Source organism: Zalophus californianus, chromosome 4 (genome assembly GCF_009762305.2).
Source record: "Zalophus californianus isolate mZalCal1 chromosome 4, mZalCal1.pri.v2, whole genome shotgun sequence".
In the NCBI taxonomy this organism is placed as follows: domain Eukaryota; kingdom Metazoa; phylum Chordata; class Mammalia; order Carnivora; family Otariidae; genus Zalophus; species Zalophus californianus.
Genome location: NC_045598.1, coordinates 74761684 through 74783055, shown reverse-complemented (window position 1 = coordinate 74783055; position 21372 = coordinate 74761684). Strand labels below are relative to the sequence as shown.

General features: G+C 41.4%; 1 protein-coding gene across 1 annotated transcript; it reads left to right on the top strand.

Annotated features, from left to right (window-relative positions):
* The first annotated feature begins 7396 nt into the window (after positions 1–7396).
* LOC113921988 (guanylate-binding protein 6-like) lies at positions 7397–16618 on the top strand. The gene is made up of 7 exons (XM_027593657.2): positions 7397–7508; positions 7917–8022; positions 11216–11433; positions 12575–12659; positions 13030–13217; positions 14150–14329; positions 16366–16618. Exons 1-6 carry the CDS (start codon positions 7431–7433, stop codon positions 14321–14323), a joined length of 849 nt encoding a protein of 282 aa, XP_027449458.1. The 5' UTR covers positions 7397–7430; the 3' UTR covers positions 14324–14329; positions 16366–16618.
* Positions 16619–21372: the final 4754 nt, after the last annotated feature.

Genomic DNA, 21372 nt, shown 5'->3' with positions numbered 1-21372 from the left:
GTTAACAGGCTTACATCTAACAAGAGTTAGAATTCTGAGTGTGCCTCTGGGGTCTACATTTGGAAAAAAAGCAACAGAATACACTTGAAAACAGAATCAAATGCAGGTGGGAATGCAGTCTATGTTAATCTTCCTTCATTCTGGTTACCCAATGTTAAGCACTATCTAGACTTCTATCACCAAGCAAAATTTAATCTGTTTCTGAATTTCATTATAAAATAACTTCCTGTACTCTTTTCTGACTTCTTTACTCAATGTTACGTTTGTGACAGTCATTCTGTTTTTTTTTTTTTTTTTTTTTTTTTTTTTTTTTTTTTTAGAGAGAGAGCACGTGCAGGGCAGAGGGGTAGAGGGAGAGAGAGAATTTCAAGCAGGCCCCACGCCCAGCATGGAGCCATTCTCGGGGCTCGATCTCACGACCCTGAGATAGTGACCTGAGCCAAAATCAAGAGTCAGACACTCAACTGACTGAGCCACCCAGGCGCCCCCGTGATGAGTTAATCTTACTCTGTGCAGCAGGAGTTTATTTTTTTACTGCACTACAAAATGTTTCACAGCCTTGACACTCTTGATTTGGGGCTGGATAATTTTTTACTGTGGGAGCTGCCCTGTGATTATAAGAAGTTTAGCAGCAACCCTGTCCTCTCATCATCTGATGCCAGTAGCACCTGTTCTATTAACCAATCCAGCTGTGACAATCAAATATGGCTCCAGACATTTCGAAAAATCACCACTGGGGCAAAATCACCACGGTTGGGTACTACTGAGCTGGAATAAATAAAACCATCTCTATTTAATCACATTTTAGTCTCATAACAGGTATTCCAGGGTCTAAGCAGCAAGCATGGAAGGAGGGGCCACTTGACAAAAGGAAGAGGTCTTCTTTGCTTCAAAATATGTTTATAATAATGACTCTTTATGGAGAAGATAACGGTAACATGAGCCAACTCACTAACTCATGGCATAAATCCTCCTAGTCTCTGTTTTTTTGTTGATTTATCAATGGGTAAGAATATTTACCCAGAGGCACCTGGGTGGCTCAGATGGTTAAGTGTCTGCCTTCGGCTCAGGTCATGATCCCAAGGTCCTGGGATCGAGCCACGTCTGGCTCCTGGCTCAGCAGGGAGCCTGCTTCTCCCTCTGCCTCTCCCCCTGCTCATGCTCTCTCTCTCTGTATCTCTCTGTCTCAAATGAATAAATAAAATCTTCAAAAAAATGTTTACCGAATTTTATCAAATTTTTAAATATTTTGATGTGAAGTATTTTAATATTTAATAACCTTCAAAATGTCTAGTTCAAAATATTGCCAAATGTCAAAGGTTCTTGTAATTCTCCTTTTTACCTTCTTACTCAGGATAGTATTAAGTAATTGAACTCAGACTGAAATCCAAAACTTGCATTTCACTGTAAAAATATATAACAAATGGAAGTAAAGCCTCTAAACTTACTGCCTCTGATATAACATATTTATCTCATAAAGATTAATTAATCTTTGGATTAATGACCTATCAGCTGTAACGACAGCAGGTTGAGATGATGATGATGGCGATGACAAGAATGTCAACCCCAGACAGGTCAGTAACACAAGCCCACATTCATCAAGTCATTTATGAGCATTATGGGGTGGATCTTCCATAGTTTGTCTCATGAGATCAAAAAGCCAGGATGCTATGAATCAAACTCAAACACAGTCCTTACTAACACCAAAGCAGGCACTTCTAAACATGATTGCATTCAGTCATTCGATAAATATATATTGACCACTGACCATTTCCTACAGTGTGGAAGGGATCAAGGATTTTATGCTCAGCAAAACAACATCAGTCCCTGTGCTCGTGCAGTTTTTCATTTAGAAATAAAACATTAACCAAATTGTTGTACCAACAAATGAGATTTTGAATATCTGATAAGCATTGTAAAAGAAAAGTACAGAGTGCAAAGAGTAAATGGAGGAAGGAGCCCCAATTTACATTAATCAGTCAGGGATCCTTCCCTGAGGGAATGAGAGTATGATGAATTTATAAGAGCACAACTAGGAAAGATATGAGAGAAGTGAGTTTCAGGCAGAAGACTGTGCCTATTTGCTTTACTGGGGAAAAGAGACTTTGTATTTACCTGAATGATGATCCACATGGTGAAGGAGAGACAGCCTGCACACCTTTAGAGAGGGGAAGGCAGGAGCCAGATTGTGTAGGATCTTACAGGCCTTGTGTGGAGACTGAACTTTCTCCTAACTGCAATGGAAACTTTTAAGATTTTGTGCAGAAAAGTGACATGACTTAATTGGTAGTTTTTTAAAGATCGTGGAACACTGCATCGAAAACTAGTGATGTGCTGTATGGTGACTAACATAACATAATAAAAAAAAAAAAAACAAAACAACACTGTGATGACTGAATGGAGAATGAATTGGATGTGGCCCAGTGATGATTCCTGGCCATATCAGCAGCCCTGAAAATAGATCAGCCTGCTGCTTCCTAAAATGACCAGCTTGTTTGTTCAAAGATTTAAAATACTAAGGGCTATCCATAGACTTGCTCCTAACAAACAATAAACTTTTTCCTTCCCAAATGCACATACTTCCAGTCATTGTTGTTTCTTGTTGTTTTTTTTTTAATTTTTAACCATACAGTTCAGTAGTGTTAAATATACACATATTATTATGTAACAGATCTCCAGAACTTTTCATCTTGAAACGCTGAAACTATACCCATTAAAAAACTTAACATTTCCCCATCCCCCAAACCGCTGGTAACCACCATTTTACTTTCTCTTCCTATGAATTTGACAAGTCATTATTTTTTTTTAATGTTTATTATTGAAGTGTAATTGATAGTATGTTTTTTTCCTTCCAAATTCTAACATTTGAAATTTTATTTTTGGTAGCTTGGTACTTTTTTATTTAAGAGAATTTTGTTCTATACCTTTTTCTGCTCCGCCCCCCAAAACAAGCTGAGCTTCTTCCACCCTCTCTTTTCTCATCCACATACTTCTATTACATAGGCCTGTATTCAGACCTAGACAACATGCTGATTTGTCTCTATTTAGGTGGGAACTACATAAAAACCCCAAGAGGTTAGACAGAAAGCTGACACAATGGAAGGCGTCTGCTTGTTGCTGTTGCCCGGAAGCTGCAACCAAACTCTGCCCCCCAGCATAAACACAGAGCCACATGCCAGAGGTGGGGCTGCACTGGCACCTTTAGCCTCTACCCAGGATTCAGGGCAAATTTTGTTAAAGCTACATCCCTGCTCAGCCACTGGGTGCTCAGCTGCCCCCACGCACAGCGCCCAACTGTGCATCCCATCCACTGCTGCAGGCTATGTCCAGATGCTTGGTACACAGCTCTAACCTTGCACAGCTGCCACACTACACCCAGCACCCCCCTACCCAGGGGAGGGGAGGCAGCCATTGTTGTGTGTTGCACCCAGTCTCCTCCCAGGACCTTGGCATGCAGCCCCCAGCAGAGGCAGCGTTTCAGGGGATCCAGCACAGGACTAGAGGCCCAATGCAAATTTTGCTAACACTGCTGCCCCAAAATATATAAAGAACTTATACAACTCAACACCCAAAAAACAAATAATCCAATTAAAAAAGACGTGAACAGACATTTCTCCAACAGACATCCAGATGGCCAACAGACACATGAAAAGATGCTCATCAAACTGACCATCAGAAAAATGAAAGTCAAAACTTCAATGAGAGGGGTGCCTGGGTGTCTCAGTCAGTTAAGCATCCATCTCTTGATTTTGGCTCAGGTCATGATCTCGGGATCCTGGGATCAAGACCCTGCCAGGCTCCGTGCTCAGGGGGGAGTCTGCTTGAAGATTCTCTCTGCTCCCTCTCCCTTTGCCCCTCCCCCTGCTCATGCTCTCTCTCTCAAATAAAAATTTTTTTTGAAAGCATTAAAAAAAAACTACAATGAGATATCAGAATGACTAAAATAAAAAACACAAGAAACAACAGGTGTTGGTGAGGAAGTGGAGAAAAAGGAACCCTCTTGTACTGTTGATGTGAATGCAAATTGGTGTAGCCACTCTGGAAAACAGTATGGAGGTCCCGCAAAAAGTTAAAAATAAAACTACCTTATGATCCAGCACTCAAGCTACTGGGTATTTACCCAAAAAATACAAAAGCACTAATTCAAAGGGATATATGCACCCCTATGTTTATTGCGGCATTGTTTACAATAGCCAAGATATGGGAACAGCCCAAGTTTTCACTGATTGATGAATGGATAAAGAAGATGTGGTGTGTGTATATATATATATATATATATATATATATATATATACACACAACAGAATGTTATTCAGCTATAAAAAAGAATGAAATCTTGCCGTTTGCAATGATATGGATGGAGCTAGAGAGTATAATGCTAAGTGAAATAAGTCAGTCAGAGAAAGACAAATACCATATGATTTCACTCATATGTGGAATTTAGGAAACAAAACAAATAAGCAAAGGGAAAAAGAGAGAGACAAACCAAGAAACAGACTTTTGACTATAGAGAACTGATGGTTACTAGAGGGGAGGTGGGTGGGAGGCTGGGTTAAATAGGTGATGGGGCTCAAGGAGGGCACTTATCATGATGAGCAGTGGGTGATGTATGGAAGTATTGAATCACTATATTGTACAGCTGCAACTAATGTAACACTGTATGTTAACTAGATGAAATTAAGATAAAAACTTAAAAAAACGATATCCCCCTCCACATATTCGGTAAAATCCATTACACTTATACCTGCTTTTTGGATAGTCCTGCATTTGGGAGCTGGAATTATAAGAGAAGCTATATCCAGCTCTATCTCTGATTCGTTACACCCCAAAGGTGAAAGATCACTATCACAATGACTGTAAATATCATGCTGTAAAGGAATAGAAAATGATTGAGTATGGTCTCAGATAGCCCTGGAAAACCACTCAAGTATTACAAGTATTACATTAATGCAATGAGAATCAGTCCCTGATCTTCTTCCCTTTTGGGAGGGCATGCAGCTTGAGATATGTTTGAGTGAAAAATGAGATTCTAGCATAATAGATGTTCTTACTAGAGTAAATGAGTCCATCATAACCTAGTTTGTGAAAGTGAGCTGTGAAAGTGTGGTCTCAGGAAAAGGAATGGAGGTCCTTTCCATAATCTTACACTGACTTATGTTCGTTATTTGGCCTCATGTGTCAAAAGAGTGTCTTGCACCCTAGTTCCTTGCATGAGATTGAAACTGAGATATTCCCTGGATGATGAGCTAGAGATAATTATGCTACCAAAACTAGAAAGCAGTCTCAGAAAAAAAAAATTTTTTAAACTGCCTAAAGTGTTTCAGTTGAGAAATATAAATGTTATATCTACTCTAAGTAGCTATTCAAGAATACAACACACACACAACACACACACACACACACACACACACACACACACACACACACACGCATCACAAAGATCTCCAAACAGAAACATGAACAAGTGAAAAAAAGCATATTAAGATCAGACACATACATAAATGTCAATGTTTTTGTTACAAAAAGTAACAAAAAATATCCAAAAAGCTAAAAACATAAAAATACTTCATTTCATGAGTTATTAAAACCACAGTGTAAAACCACTACTACTCATCTACCAAATGAAGAAAAGGCAGACCTTACTGCGGTTTGATGAACTTGAACAGCACCTGGAATGCTCTACGCTGCTGGTGCAAATATAAATTCTTACACCTATGAGACTGTTGGACAGTGTCTGTCAAATCTACTGGGCAGAACATAGGCACTTCAACAATCCACTTGTAGGTATATATGCAAGGAGAATGTGCAGATATGTGATCTAAAAGATGCATGCAAGAATGTTTATAACAGCCCTTTTCATAACAGCCAAGAAACTAGAAACTACTCTAAAGTCTGTCAATAAATGAGTGGATAAATAAGTTATAGAATATCCTTACTACTGAATACTATACAGCATAGAAAATAAACAATCTATAGCTATACACAAAAATATGGACAAATCTCACATGCATAATATTGAGTACAAGACATCAGATATTACAAAATACACACTTTCATCGGAATCCAGCTGTATCGAGTGCCAAAGCAGGCAAGTGGTTACCTTGATGTGGGCAGGGGAGAAATGGTGGTGAGAGAGGGAGCATGCGGCGAGAGAGGTACCCTGCATTCCTAAGGGTCTTAGCAGAGCTCTTAGTGTCTCAGGACAAGGTCAAAGCTTAGGCATCAGAAGGTTACTTGCTACTTGAAAAGCTACTTTGCGGTTGTTGTTGAGACTGAGCTCCTGCCTTCAGTATATCAAGTCAGTACAAGGGGCAAAACTTTTCATCATGAGCTACATATGGTCAGACCATCCAAATCTCAAGTTCATTTGGGTGGGTACCGGACAAAACAAAGTTACATGAGCAGGTGGCTTAATTCCCTTATCACCAACCTCTATTACATTGATGACTCTCCCTCCATCAGATGCATTGTGCAATGAGGCATTCTCTGAGACTCCTTGAATTTCACTCACAGGCCCCAGGGCATGACTGAGCCCCAGGGGCTCAGAGTGACCCCATAACACAACCTTGGATTTGTTTACTTACTTTCCTGGCTTCACTCTTTCCTACATCCACCTAGCTGAATGTGAGTGAGGCCTTGAGTATGCAGAAAAAACGCCTTCTGAAACCAGGTGTCCGCAAAGGATATTTATCTATTTATCGGCTCAAGGTAGAAAGTATTACAAAAAATATGTGAAAAAAAGAATAACCAGAAACATGCATGATTTGTGAAAAACACCAATCGAGTCATTCAAGAAGCTCCATGAATTCGAAGACATAAAAGACCTACCTTCATCATAGTCCTGAAAGGGGACCCAGTTTGGGGAGTTAGCCAAACTACCTACATTTTGGCCTCAGTCTGTACTTTCTAACTGATTAAGTTCTCTTAAGACCAGCAAGACTCTGCGTGATTGACCCCAAGATGATGAGCTGACCTTTACTGCCCACCGGCATGTACACAGTGACCTCTGTCCCACATTTTCCTTATATAAACCCGGAAGTATTTCCAGCACTTTGGAGACAGACTTTGGGACTGGTCCTCTGTCTTCCTGGTGGGGCCTCCCTGAAATAAATCCCTTTCTTGTTTCCCCACCACTGGTCTCTCTGCTTTTGGGTTTTGTCGATGGCAAGTGGCCGAACCTGGTCTGCTTGGGAGCCCTGGAGCCGGGCGCTCTTGTGCCCTTGGCCTCTGGTAACAGTCCGTTTGTGGACAGACAAGCTGGGGACAAAATAAAGAAAGCTAGTTGGGGTGACATTTACTATTTCTGGCGGCTTGGTTCTGGCATGCCTTCTCCAAATATTTAACCAATAGTTAAAGTAGTTTTACTTTCAGGTTTGGTTTCTTCTCCTCAATGCTTTTAACTTCCTCAGTCTGTTCTCTTGCTCCGTGGGATGAGGAAACAGAACAAGGGTGAGTTGGGAGACAACTGGAAGCTCATTCTTGAACAGACCAGCAGTGCTGTGGAGCAGGTATGTTCATTTCTAAACTTCCTTTTACAGGTACTTTAGGTTTGGGCTTAAAACCTTAATTTCTGAGATAAATATGGGAACTGAGAAGAGGAATGCAATAGATACATCTAAATATGTAAGATATAAAACCTTGTATTTGAGATTTCCACTTAATGTTGTTTATATATTCTTGCTCTAAAATCTACATATTCAAAAAATCTACGTATTGAAAAAAATCTGAATTACAGAGGAAGCTTAAGACTACAGTGAAATCTTATATGCCATTCACTTAGATTCACCCTGTGGTGATATTTTGTGACATTTGCATTCTCTTTCTAAACAGATGTAGTAGTTTTTCTATTTACATTCTTATTCTGATTATTATTTGGAAGAATAAGTAACAGAGGCCATGACTCTTCCCCACTCTAGCACCTCTATCTTGGGATCCAGACATTCTTCTACTTCCTTTCTTTGGATCCACTTCATTCCCCCACGGCCGCTCCTTCCTCTCCCCTGCCTATTTCCACCACTCCAGGTAAGTCTGTGGTCAGTAAGGACATCCCTGGCCGTCCTACCAATACTTGCAGTGAATTCTCTGGGTATTTAACATAGCTAGCCTCTCCCTGCTTCTGGGCGCTCACTCTGTCTGCATCGCCTCTGAAGCCCCATATTCTCCCAGGACTGCCACCCCTTAAAGTTCCCCAAGGCTTTTCTTCTTTTGTATCCTTAAGCTGAATTAAGTCATCTCAACACATACATAATGCAATTAACCCCTATCACTCACCTATATCTCTTTCCTCAGGATTATTTCTGCTTTACAAATCTACTAGGTGCCCAACATGGGGACCAAGCAAAGAACAGAATATCCATGACACCTTTCTCCTCAAGCTTCGACTTAGTGGGGATAATTCTAATTGTGAGAAACAGTAGAGTATCACCGTTGTTGTCTGTCTAGTTTGAGATGGTTACTGGGAGGTACTGTTAACTCTCCCCTTACCTCCATTCTTCCTTTTTCCCGTACTAATAGGACTCCTGCTTATCTGCCATGCACATCATTTCCCAGAATAATGATGGCAATTCCAGCCTCTCTTGCGGTTGTGTACTGGAATACGACTAACCTAAGAAGCAATTTGGTTTATGTAGACATGATGAGTTCGTAAAGGACAGGCCTACCTTCCCCTTGTCTGTTCCCTGCTTAGAATACAAATATGACGACACACTATCTCACACCACAGGCCGCCCCTTATAGATGACAGAGCATATGAGAAAAAGGTTCTGAAGCTTCAATCCTCATGAAACAAAAAGCACATACCATCTCTAGATTACTGACCCTGAATTATGAGGGAGAAATCCATGTAAATTGTTTAGGAGACATTTTTTTCTAATTGCCACAGCTAAGCCTAAGCAATATAGTTATCTTAGTATCACCCTGAGGGCAGGGGCCACAGCTTATGTTTTTATCCAAGCACACAAGCACAATGTGTGGCACATAATAGATGTTCAACCAATGTGTTGAAGAAAAAAAAAAAAAGCCACAATAAATGGGACTGGAGATCAAGGACTAAAAATATGAAAAGGCATCTTTCCAAAACCTGAGGTGAGCCCTCATCGCAGACTGGTGATACCCAGTGTTTCATCCCTAGCTTCATTAGAGATTTGGAGAATACTGAAGGCAGCACTCTGAAGATGGCCACTCTGCATTCTGGGCCATGGAAAAGTACAGAAGTGCTAATGTATGCATCCTTTCGATAACTCTGAGGCAAGAGAATGACTTTGTGGTCTTATTTTACTGTGAGACTCACTCTTCTGGGTTTGCAAGTTTCCACTGCATCTGAGGACACATCCTGTATGATACATGCTCCTCTCAAAGCTTATATATATAATCTAGAGAAATATAGATTTCTCTATATAGGTATATAAAGAAATATATATATATATATAATCTAGGGAAAACTAAATTGTAAACAATTCGTTCCTTAAAGTAGGTGGAATTTTATTTTATTTATTTATTTTTTGAGAGAGATAGAGAGAGAGAGAGAGAGAGAGAGAGTGCACCCAAGTTGGGGAGGGCCAGAGGGAGAGGAAGGGAGAGAATCTTAAGCAGGCTCCACGCCCAGTGCAGAGCCTGACATGGGGGCTCTATCCCACAACCCTGAGATCATGACCTGAGCCAAGACCAAGAGTCAGATGCTTAACCAACTGAGCCACCCAGGCCCCCAGTAGGTGGAATTTTAATAGGAATAAATATAATCTCATTTACCCTGCCTCAATTGTTCACCTCTTATCTATTTTATTTTTATCAATACAACATCATGCAAGTTTTAGGGTGTAAAACGTGTTGCTTTGATACATTTATATATTGCAACATAATTACCACCTTAGCCTTAGCTAACATCTCTATAGTCACTTAATTATCATATTTGTGTATATGTGTGTGTATGTGCTGGCAACAGTTAAGATCTAGTCTTTTAGAAACTTTGAAGTTTATAATCTGGTATTATTGTCTATAATCATTATGCTGTGCACATCCAGGCCTTATTTATTTACTAGTTGCAAGCTTATACCCTTATAAATGACTAACCTTCAAATTCCCCAAGTCCTAGCCCCTGGTAACCACCATTCTACTGTTTTTTATGAGTTCAATTTTTAAAAAGATTTTATTTATCTGTCAGAGAGAAAGAGAGAGAGTGGCAGACAGAGGGAGAAGCAGGTTTCCTGCTGAGCAAAGAGCCCGATGTGGGGCTCAATCCCAGGACCCTGGGATCATGACCTGAGCCAAAGGCAGACACTTAACTGACTGAGCCACCCAGGCATCCCCAGTTTTTTTTTTAGATTCCACATATAAGTAATATCATACAGTGTTCAACTTACCTCACTTAGCATAATGCCCTCAAGGTCCATATATGCTGTCACAAAAGGCAGCATTTCCTTATTTCTCATGCCTGAACAATATTCCACTGTATATATGTACACAACTTCTTTATCCATTCATCTATTGATGTACATTTAGGCTGTTTCCATCTGGCTAAACTGGCTATTGTCAGTTATGTGGCAATAACACAAGAGTACAGATGTCTCCTTGATATCTTGATTTCAATTCTTTTGGATAAATACCCCCAAGTGGGATTGTTGGATTATATGGTAGTTCTATTTTTAATTTTATGCAACCTCCATACTGTTTTCCATGGTGGCTGAACCAATTTACAATGTACATTCCTACCATCCATGTACAAGTGTTCTCTTATCTCCACATCCTCACTAATAATTATCTCTTGTCTTCTTAATAACAGCCATTCTAACAGGTGTGAGGTGATCTCTCGTTGTGGTTTTAAGATATCCCTGATTTCCCTGATGATGAGTGATGTTCAATATCTTTTCATATACTGCTGGTCATTTGGATGTCTTCTTTGGAAAAATGTCTGTTTAGTTCCTCTACTGATTTTGTAATCGATCAGTTTTTTGTTATTGAGTTGTATGACTGTCAATTGTGTTCTTAATATGCTTCATTGGGAAAGATATCAAAGATATCCAAAAGATACCAGAGCATGTTAACTGAAGGAAGATACTTAAAATTATTAACTGCAGTGCTTGGAAGGAAAACACTAATTTAGTAGGAGGAGATGGGACCAATGAAAAGTTTCAAACTGCTTAAGGTCTTTAAAAAAATGTAGAATTGTAGTTTCTGATTTTGAATCTCACTGATCCCTTAAATTTCTTGCCTCCTTCAGGGCTGGGGATTCTGACGGTGACCTTTACGGACACCTTCCACAGTGGAGCGGTTCCTTGTCTGGACGATGTGGTGATACCCCTGTCCTGGTGTGAGGACTCAGCAGCTCTGCAGAGGGAGAGCCCCACAGAAATGGTCCTGGCACTCCCGCACCTAGACCCTGGGGTAGCCCACACAATGCAGCCCTCCCAGGATGATGAGTTCCAGAAGCAGTACCTGGTACTCGGTCTTAATAGTTGATTCTCCATGTTACCCCTTCTACCTAAAGGCTACCTGATTGGCCATAAATTAGCTAGCCTTCATGGTGGAAGGATTTTGATTCTTCTGAGTAAGAGAGTTATAAAGGACACTATTACTCTATTTTATCTCCTTCTCCTCCAAACTCAGACACTTTGTCCAAAGCAAAGTCAGTACAGACGCTCAGATGGCCTCCTTGACTGAATATTGGCAGTTAGCCTACGTGCTTGGAACACGCTTACATTATTTTGAGCTTGCTGCTTTTTCTTTGCACTCTCTCCCACTCACAGCAACCCAAGTTTCTATGAGAAGATTCTGCTACCAGATCATTCTTGATTTTTATTTTGCTTTTAGTTATATTACCGTTAATTATGCCTTGTGGGTACAATCACAGGACATTACAGCTGCAAGGAGCCATTGAGATTACATAATGCAGACTCAACATGTCACAAGGAAGGCTCGGGGAGTTCAGAAACAGCAGTAGTCTCAATAGAGTAATTCTTTCTGAGATGGTAGTAATTCAAGTTTCTTTTAACAGTAATTCACTGGGTGTCACACGCAACTAATGAATCACTGAACAGTATATCAAAAACTAATGATATACTATATGTTGGCTAATTGAATTTAAATGAAAGAAAAGTAATTCACATACCATAAATTTCATGTATTTAAAATGTACAATTGACAGAAATGTACAAATGTAAATGTACAATGATTTCTTTCACATGGGGAAGGTGGTCTAGGAAATCTTCCTGGAAAGGGAGTGTGACATAAACTGTGAAAGATTTGTACGTACTATCCAGGGTGGGAGGTTACTGGAGAAGCCACAGCAGAAAAAAAGAGCAGTATTCAGTCAAGGATGCCATCTGAGTGTCTACTGATTTTGCTTCAGATAAAGTGTCTGAGTTTGGAGAAAGAAAGCACCCCAGATTGTGTTTATAAAACTGCACATTCTTCTGGAGGCTGGAGGGGCTAGTGAGATAATCAGGATCTTGGAACATTCTTTGGGGGCGGGCAGGCGGAGGAGCAACTAGGAAATGCTAATCAGTTTTTTTCTCAGACTATTTCAATGGAAGTTCAGGTTTGACTTGCCTGATATGTCTTTGCCCTTTGTGGTCCCCAGGACTTGCTGCAGATGAAGAATGAACTAGAAGAAACCTGTAAGAAGAAGGATGAGCTTCTCCGTGATGCACAAAGAGCCTTAGCAGGTGTGGGGAGGGCTCAGCGCATGATGGGGCAGGAGGTTCCTGCCATGCCCTCAGTGCACCTACCCTGGCAGGAAGATCTTCCTGAAGCAAGGAGTTTCCTCTCCTTCTGTGGAATGCACACTCTGCTAAATCTGAAAATAACAAGGCAGGGTGTGGTTGCTCATCAGCTGGGCGGTCAGGGCCTTTCCCAGCATGTTCTCAAACCTGCCCTCCAGGTGTGGTCACCAGTTGAATTCAGACATTTCCCTCTGCTCTTTCAAGACAGTATGGTGTCTGAGAGAGTGGGGGGTTGTGGGACAGGGGGCTGTAGTCGCTTTCAGGCTTAACCTCTGTTATCTTTCCTCTCTGAATGAAAATCTTCCTGGGGCAGAGGAGCAGGACAAAAGAGAGACAGTGGAGAGAGAAAAGCAGCTTCTTGAGAAAAACTGTGAAGATCTGCAGCAAAAGTTAATGCTTTTAGAAATAACTCTCAAGGAAACCAGGATCCAATTGAAAAAGGAGAGGAAAGAGAGAGAAGACCTTCAGAGAGAGCAGGATGAGAGGATTCGGAGGCTTGAGGTAAGCCTGGCCTGGGACCTGGCAGGGACTGCAGAACAAAGCCCTGAGAAACCCCAGGAAGGGAGGGTTGAAAGTTAGAGTGAAGTCAGAGAGAGAAGCACCACTGTCGTTTACTGCATTTGATTCACTACACGCCCTGAATTTGTCACGGCTGTGTCGAGGGTGTTCACACTGAGTTTCTGGAGAGTCCGGTAAGAACTTGGTAGCTCCAAGCATTTACAGAAGATAAATAACCTTCCCAGAGCGTGTGCTGCTCTTCTGAAGGATTCCTGGAGGATCGCACAGAGCAATAGTAGATGGGGTCCCCACGTTTATCGCATAGATATCCTAACCGGGTTTTTGTGATAGAAGCAGCAATTGGTTCACTTTCCCAAGGTTACTGCCAGTTCTCAGGCACCCTACTCACCCAATGACCCTAAGAGAGATCTTTGCTGACCTAAAACTATCAGCTATGTACAGACTCTGAAATGAGGGGGCCTGACAGCCCCTAACCTGCAGCTATCTCCCAGTCAGGATGGCCTGCCCGAGTCAGCACATAGCACACAGGGAATTCTCTCTTCTCCCATCTGGAAGTGTCTGTATCAGATTTCTAAACCGGCTTAGAAGTTCCCATTATTTCTAAGATGTGGGTGAGCATTTGTGCCATTCAGATCAGAGCATCATTTGAGCTAGAATATCTCACAACAATTGTCCTTATGCCTGTTTCGCACCTTGCAAAATGATGGATGAATATAAATAAGGTTGTACTATGTTTCTTCTCATTTCCCAACCCTAAACCAGGAGATATTCCTGCTATCAGTGATCTAAGAAGAGAGAATACATTAAAAAGGAAAATGCAGATAATTTTATAAACTGTTAATATAAAACCTTATTCCTGAAAGTTTGGAGTTTTTAAATGTTTTCCTTTTATGAATATATCACCCGCTTTTCAGGCCCAAATGAACATTATCACTGCAAATAAGCAAAATGCTAAAAATTACTGCATTTCAAAGACAACGGCAAATGATAGCGAAGAATACAGTTCAGAGACTTCATGGTGGTCTAAAATTTGCAAGCTGATACAAGAGTTGTATTTCCTAATTACCAAGTTTTTCTGTTGTGGATAATTTCAGGTAATTTTTATAAGTTTTCATAACAGGTTTCTGATATAGCTTATTTTTACATGTATGCACCTTTTCTGTTTTGTGGCAAAATTTTAGTAGAAAGATATAAAATACTACTATAGGGCATCAATGCCTGGCAAACAAAAGATATAGTCAATGTGGCTGGATAGTTAATTCAAATGGACATGGAAATACGGATTTGAAGAAAAAGAGGTCAGATCTGTATTATCCTGGAAAAGAAACATATTGGAATATATTTATCAAAAAATGCTAAATCCTTCTGAAAGTCGCACATGAATCATTACACAAATGGATATCCATGCTGTGTTCTTGAGTAGGACAGGCCGGTTCCATATGCAAATCAATTCTTAGTTCACTTATAAATTTCATGTGTTCTGAATTAAAATTTCAGGAAGGTTAATTGTAAAATTTAAATGGAGCTGATCAAAAACAAAATAAAAAAGCCAAGACAATTCAGAAGAGGTACAATGAAATTTATAGAACTGCAGTAATTAGAACAGTGTGTCAACTGAGCATGAAGACACAACAACAGAACACACTGCATAGTCTAAAAGTAGAACCCCACCATATATAGGAATTAACTGCATGTGAAAAGTGTTACTTCAAATTAGTGGGAGAGTATGAATTGTACAATACCTGTTGTCAAACTGGACAGCTGTGCAGAATGAAAGGGTGATTAGATCTATTGTAAATTTTGCACAAAGTGAATTCCAGCTTGACCTCAGATTAAACATGAAAAAACTGCATAAAATCAGTAAATGGCAGATAATTTATGAATAATCTTGGAACATCAAATTTATTTTTAAATGCCATAAAACCTGAAGACATGAAAGTACTGACAAAACTACATAAAAAATAAAGATAAAATTTGTTGTGGTCAAAAAGAACCTAAAGAAATTCAGAAGCCAAAAATGTTCTCAAGACAGCCTTGCTTTATGTCAGAGAAAAGAGCTGATTTTATAACTTATATATCATAAAGAGCCACAAGTCAAAAAAATGGGCAAACTCTGAGTAGATAGCTTATAGAAAAGATGTTCAAGTAACTCAAAATAAGAGAAATGAAACTAAAACCATGAGATGTAGTGTTTCACTTCATATGCTATCAAACCGCATTACCAATGTTTCTGAAAACATGTCCTTTCATGGGAGTCCAAATGGTATAATATCTATTGCAAATTGTGTCTAATATTTCTTAAGTTTTAATAGATGTCCATTTTGGCCCCACAGGTTCAGTTTTAAGGCATACATGCACTCTCTCTCATACTCATACAGTAAGAAAAATTATGTATTTATAAGATGTCCACTGCAGCACTCACTATAACTTTAAAGACAGGACCTACTTATATGTTCATCTATATGGGAGTGGTAATATAAGTTTTAGCACACTTATACAATGGAATATTATATAGCCAGAAAATTGAGAAACAGAGCACTATTTGTAATGTGGGGAAAGTGGGGTGCAAACCAACAGGAATAGTGGCACTCATATATACTTGTATGTATACCCTTAGATGATCTCTGGAGTAACATGAGGAACTAGCAATGTTGGTTCCTTCTAAAAAACAGGGATGATGGTGGTGGTGGTGGTAATAGGGAATTTTGCATTCTTAGAAAAGCATCAGCCAGTTCAAAGGAGAGGTCTGATAGTGAGGTCCCAAACTAGAAAAAACAAAACGTGAATCCTAATCTTGTTTGTATTATGGAGTTGATTTCTACTTGCTCAAATTCTTTGAAAAATGAGATATAAAGTATGATGTGATTCTGAAATCCCAGCTGGTGTCTTTCACTTTCTAGCTGCAATTTATAGTTTTAGGTGTTAGGGGACAGTGGGTCTGCAGTGTATCTTTGGTGTTTTTGGACTTTCCTTTCAGCTGACTTAATATTTGCACACTATGCTTTTGTTATAATGAATTACTTCCAGTTGCACAAGCTTGACAGGTTACCCCTTTATTCTAGATAGCTGTGCACAGTATTTGGACTTCTTCAAATAACCTCTTTTACTGATCCTCACCTTCATTTTGCAGGCTGGTTTTTCCTTGAAGTCTTGGATTTCCTGAATCCCTGAAACTGGGTTGTGTGGCCCTCCTTTGTACTCGCATTGCACCTGCAGCATGATTTTGAAAATTTACATTACCCATTTACTCTGTCTCACTGGTGATGCCTTGCTACCAAGGACTAGTTTATCTTTGTCACTGTAATCTTAGCTCCTACTTCTATGTCCAGCACTCGATCAGGAGGTGGAAAATGTTGGCTGAATAAAGTTTCCCACTTTCTATATCCTCATTATGACAGATGCTTCAAAACACTCTTAAAACAAAGGGTGTAGTTTTTGATATGGAGAACAAAGGCAAAAGGAAATGTAGACGAAATTAAATTTCCTTATAACTTGCAGCCCACTGACAAATACTTGAGGCAGGCAGGTATTTGGAACTCCAGGAACTCCCAACTGTCTTAAAGCTTTGCTAGAGGCAAAATGCTACCTTAGCTTGACAATAGCCAGGCCTCCAGGATCCTGTAATGTTAGGAGTTAGTTGGAAAGTTAGGTGGTCAGGGCCTGGGTCCCCAACAAGAAGATATGGAGCCAGGACAGCTAAAATAAAACAGCACTAATATCCTGTTTTTGCAGCTTAGACAGGACTGTACTAGCATTCTGTTTTATGCCTTTGCAGAAATGACTTCTGCAAAACGTCCTAAAATAAAACCATAAAGCATTTGTCACCATCACGGGCAAGGAGCAGTTAAAACCTAAGCCCCCAGAAGTCAGACAAAAAAAGAAAAAAAAAAAAAAGACAATCAGCACATTGACATTAACTTAATAGGCAGAAAGAAAGTTTGAAGCCCCACGACCAAGAGCTGAGGGCATTAAGGGGATACAAAATCCTGTAACAATTGGAAACTGGAACTGAATACATGGTGAATCAGCTCTTTTCTCAGGAAGAACATTGTGGCAAGTCTCAGCATGTATGTCCTCACAGCCCTATTTTCCAGGAACTGCAGTCCCAATTCACTCTACCCACTTCATATTAGGATCTTTAAAACTGATGTGATTTGATGTGGCGGTCAGGAGCAAACAGCCAAGAAAGAATTCTTAAGACGTTTTTGGTGCAAAAAAAAAAAAGGGTGGTTTTATTAAAGCATGGGGACAGGACCCATGGGCAGAAAGAGCTGTACTGGGAATGTGAGGAGTGACCGATTATATACTTTTAAATTGGGAGGGGTAGAGACAAAGGATGTTTCCAAAAGGATTTTCATATGTTAAAGAAGACTTAACTGTTGCAGGAATTCTCTGCCTTTAGTGCCCACAGTTCTTGGTCACCCCACTTCAAAGAATGGTGGGCAGCAAAGTTTACTGAAGGATAGTACAAAACTCCCAGAGAGGGAGGGCATACCCAAGAGGGTTGCCCCTGGAGTTTCTAAGTTTAGGGTTTTTTATGAGCTCTTTTGTGGAACTTCCTTAAACAATCAAGGCGTGCTGAGTTGTGCCAATCAGGGCTTTGGTCAAGTACCTGTCTACCTATTAGGTTAATGTCCACATGCTGATGATCCTTTTTTGCTGACATCTGGGGGCTTAGGTCTTAACTTCTCCTTGCCCATGACACTGACAAATGCTTCTGTGGTTAATTGCCTTACTTTAGGATGTAATGCAGAAGTCATTTCTGCAAGGGCTGCAAAGCAGAATGTCAGTGCAAAACAGGATGTCAGTGCTGTTTTATTTTAGCTGTCCTGACTCCATATTTTCTTGTTCAGGACTCTGGCCCTGACTACCTTACTGTCCAACTAACTCCTAACACTGTGACAACCACTCACAAATAATATCACTCACTTTTGACTCCCAGGTCAATTGTGAGGTTTAAATTTTAAAAGAACATATGAAAAGATGCTCAACATCACTCATCATCAGGGAAATGAAAATCAAAACCACAAGAAGATATCACCTCACACCTGTCAAAATAGCCACAAGTAAGAACACAGGAAACAACAGATGTTGGTGAGGATGTGGAGAAAAACGAACCCTCTTGCACTGTTGGTGGGAATGCAAATTGGTGTAGCCACTGTGGAAAACAGTATGAAGGTTCCTCAAAAATTAAAAATAGAACCACCATATGATCCAGTAATCACACTACTTGGTATTTATCCCCAAAATATAAAAACCCTAATTCAAAGGGATACATGCACCCCTATGTTTATTGCAGTATTATTTACAACAGCCAAACTATGGAAGCTGCCCAAGTGTCCATTGGTAGATGAATAGATCAAGAAGATGTGGTATGTGTGTGTATGTATGTATGTATGTGTGTGTGTGTGTGTGTGTGTGTGTAATGGAATATTATTCATCCATAAAAAAGAATAAAATCTTGCCATTTGCAATGACAGAGATGGAGCTAGAGAGTATAATGCTAAGCAAAATAAGTCAGAGAAAGACAAATAACATATGATATCACTCATATGCGGAATTTAAGAAACAAAACAAGTAAAGAAAAAAAAAAGAGAGAGAGACAAACCGAGAATCAAACTCTTAACCATAAAGAACAAACTGATGGTTACCAGAGGGGAGGTAGGTGAGGAGGTGAGTGAAATAGGTGATGGGGATTAAAGAGTATACTTATTATGATGAAAAGGAAGGAAGGGAGGGAGGGAGGGAGGGAGGGAGGGAGGAAGGAGACAAGGAAAGGAGGGAGGAAGGAAGGAAGGAAGGGAGGGAGGAAGGAAGGGAGGGAGGGGAGGAAGGAAGGAGGCAAGGAAGGGAGGGAGGGAGGGAGGGAGGGAGGAAGGAGACAAGGAAAGGAGGGAGGAAGGAAGGAAGGAAGGGAGGGAGGAAGGAAGGAAGGGAGGGAGGAAGGAAGGGAGGGAGGGGAGGAAGGAAGGAGGCAAGGAAGGGAGGGAGGGAGGGAGGGAGGGAGGAAGGAGACAAGGAAAGGAGGGAGGAAGGAAGGAAGGAAGGGAGGAAGGAAGGAAGGGAGGGAGGGAGGGAGGGAGGGAGGGAGGGAGGATGGAAGGAAGGAAGGAAGGAAGGAAGGGAGGGAGGGAGGAAGGGAGGAAGGAAGGAAGGAAGGAAGGAGGCAAGGAAGGGAGGGAGGAAGGGAGGGAGGGAGGAAGGAGGCAAGGAAGGGAGGGAGGAAGGAAGGGAGGGAGGAAGGAAGGAAGGAAGGAAGGGAGGGAGGGGAGGAAGGAAGGAGGCAAGGAAGGGAGGGAGGGAGGGAGGGAGGGAGGAAGGAGACAAGGAAAGGAGGGAGGAAGGAAGGAAGGAAGGGAGGAAGGAAGGAAGGAAGGGAGGGAGGAAGGAAGGGAGGGAGGGGAGGAAGGAAGGAGGCAAGGAAGGGAGGGAGGGAGGGAGGGAGGGAGGGAGGGAGGAAGGAGACAAGGAAAGGAGGGAGGAAGGAAGGAAGGAAGGGAGGGAGGAAGGAAGGGAGGGAGGGGAGGAAGGAAGGAGGCAAGGAAGGGAGGGAGGGAGGGAGGGAGGAAGGAGACAAGGAAAGGAGGGAGGAAGGAAGGAAGGAAGGGAGGAAGGAAGGAAGGAAGGGAGGGAGGAAGGAAGGGAGGGAGGGGAGGAAGGAAGGAGGCAAGGAAGGGAGGGAGGGAGGGAGGGAGGGAGGAAGGAGACAAGGAAAGGAGGGAGGAAGGAAGGAAGGGAGGAAGGAAGGAAGGAAGGGAGGGAGGGAGGGAGGGAGGGAGGGAGGGAGGATGGAAGGAAGGAAGGAAGGAAGGAAGGGAGGGAGGGAGGAAGGAAGGAAGGAAGGAAGGAGGCAAGGAAGGGAGGGAGGAAGGGAGGGAGGGAGGAAGGAGGCAAGGAAGGGAGGGAGGAAGGAAGGGAGGGAGGAAGGAAGGAAGGAAGGAAGGGAGGGAGGGAGGGAGGGAGGAAGGGAGGAAGGAAGGAAGGAAGGAAGGAAGGAAGGAAGGAAGGAAGGAAGGAAGGAAGGAAGGAAGGAAGGAAGGGAGGGAGGGAGGGAGGGGGCAAGGGAGGAAAAACAGTAAATAAAATTTTACAAAATATGAGTTCCTCAGAAAAACATATTTTAAAAGAAAAATCTCTTAATCATGGAAATGTCTCACATCCATCCTGTTCCTTCAGGTGGATGAGGTTCAATTTCTTACTGAACTAACCTCCAGGGAATCACTGTGAGAGCCTTCATCTACTCCCCACTGAGAGGGCCAAGAGGTCTCAGTCCTGCCCTTTGGGAAGACTGTGAGGTCAGGATGCAACCACGAACCCAAGCCATGGAGATAAAAGCTCAAATGTTCCCAAACAAAAGCCATGGAGATAAAAGCTCATGCAGCCACGTCTCCCCTACGGGTAACACCCAGAGGTCTGTGCCCCTACTTGGTGTTCATGGTAATATCTCAGCTGTGTCATCAGCTGAGTAGAACGGGCCAAGGGTCGGGGCCAATCTCCCCTTCCCCATGAACTTACCGTCACCTGCACCTTCCTCCCCCTCAGGGCCAGTCATTGACAGGCCTGGGCCCCTATGGAACTCGAGCTGTTTTTATCAGAAAACACTGCAAGTATGAAGAAACCTGCTACCCACACTTATTCAAAGCTCTTTGAGGGAAACAGGAGATTATTCTGCCTAAGAAAAAGATTTATAGTGAACAATGGAAGAGATCATAAGTTGTATAATTAATCACAGAAAAGATAGTAACGCCATTCTATAAAACTTGATCCCTTGAAGAGTTGCTAAAGTTCATTCCAGTTGTTGTGGTTCAAGCTCATCCCTTTCCTTTGCTAGGCTTCCAGCACTTAGGATACATGCCCAGCATATAGGAGGAACTTCACAAGTAATTGTTAAATATATGAAAAAATACAAAGTTTTCTTCAGTCTTTTTCCCTCACACATCTGAAGATGTGGGACTCATACAACCACTCTTGCATGATTTTTAGAGCTATGAAAATTCTGGTTCTTTGGCCACTTCTTATGTAAAGCATACTCTCCCTCTGCCAGTCTGCCTGTAGCCTGCCTCTTGGCTACTACCTTTTTACCTGAAAGAACAAACTGTAGAATTCCTCACTGAATTTACTTACAATAGAATTACCT

Bases quoted from the DNA above. Each gene is read 5' to 3' on its own strand.
- LOC113921988 (XM_027593657.2), top strand. From the start codon at position 7,431: ATGAGGAAACAGAACAAGGGTGAGTTGGGAGACAACTGGAAGCTCATT. The intron at 12,660-13,029 runs GTGTGGGGAGGG...TTCCTGGGGCAG, and splicing joins TGCACAAAGAGCCTTAGCAG to AGGAGCAGGACAAAAGAGAG. The intron at 13,218-14,149 runs GTAAGCCTGGCC...CCCGCTTTTCAG, and splicing joins AGAGGATTCGGAGGCTTGAG to GCCCAAATGAACATTATCAC.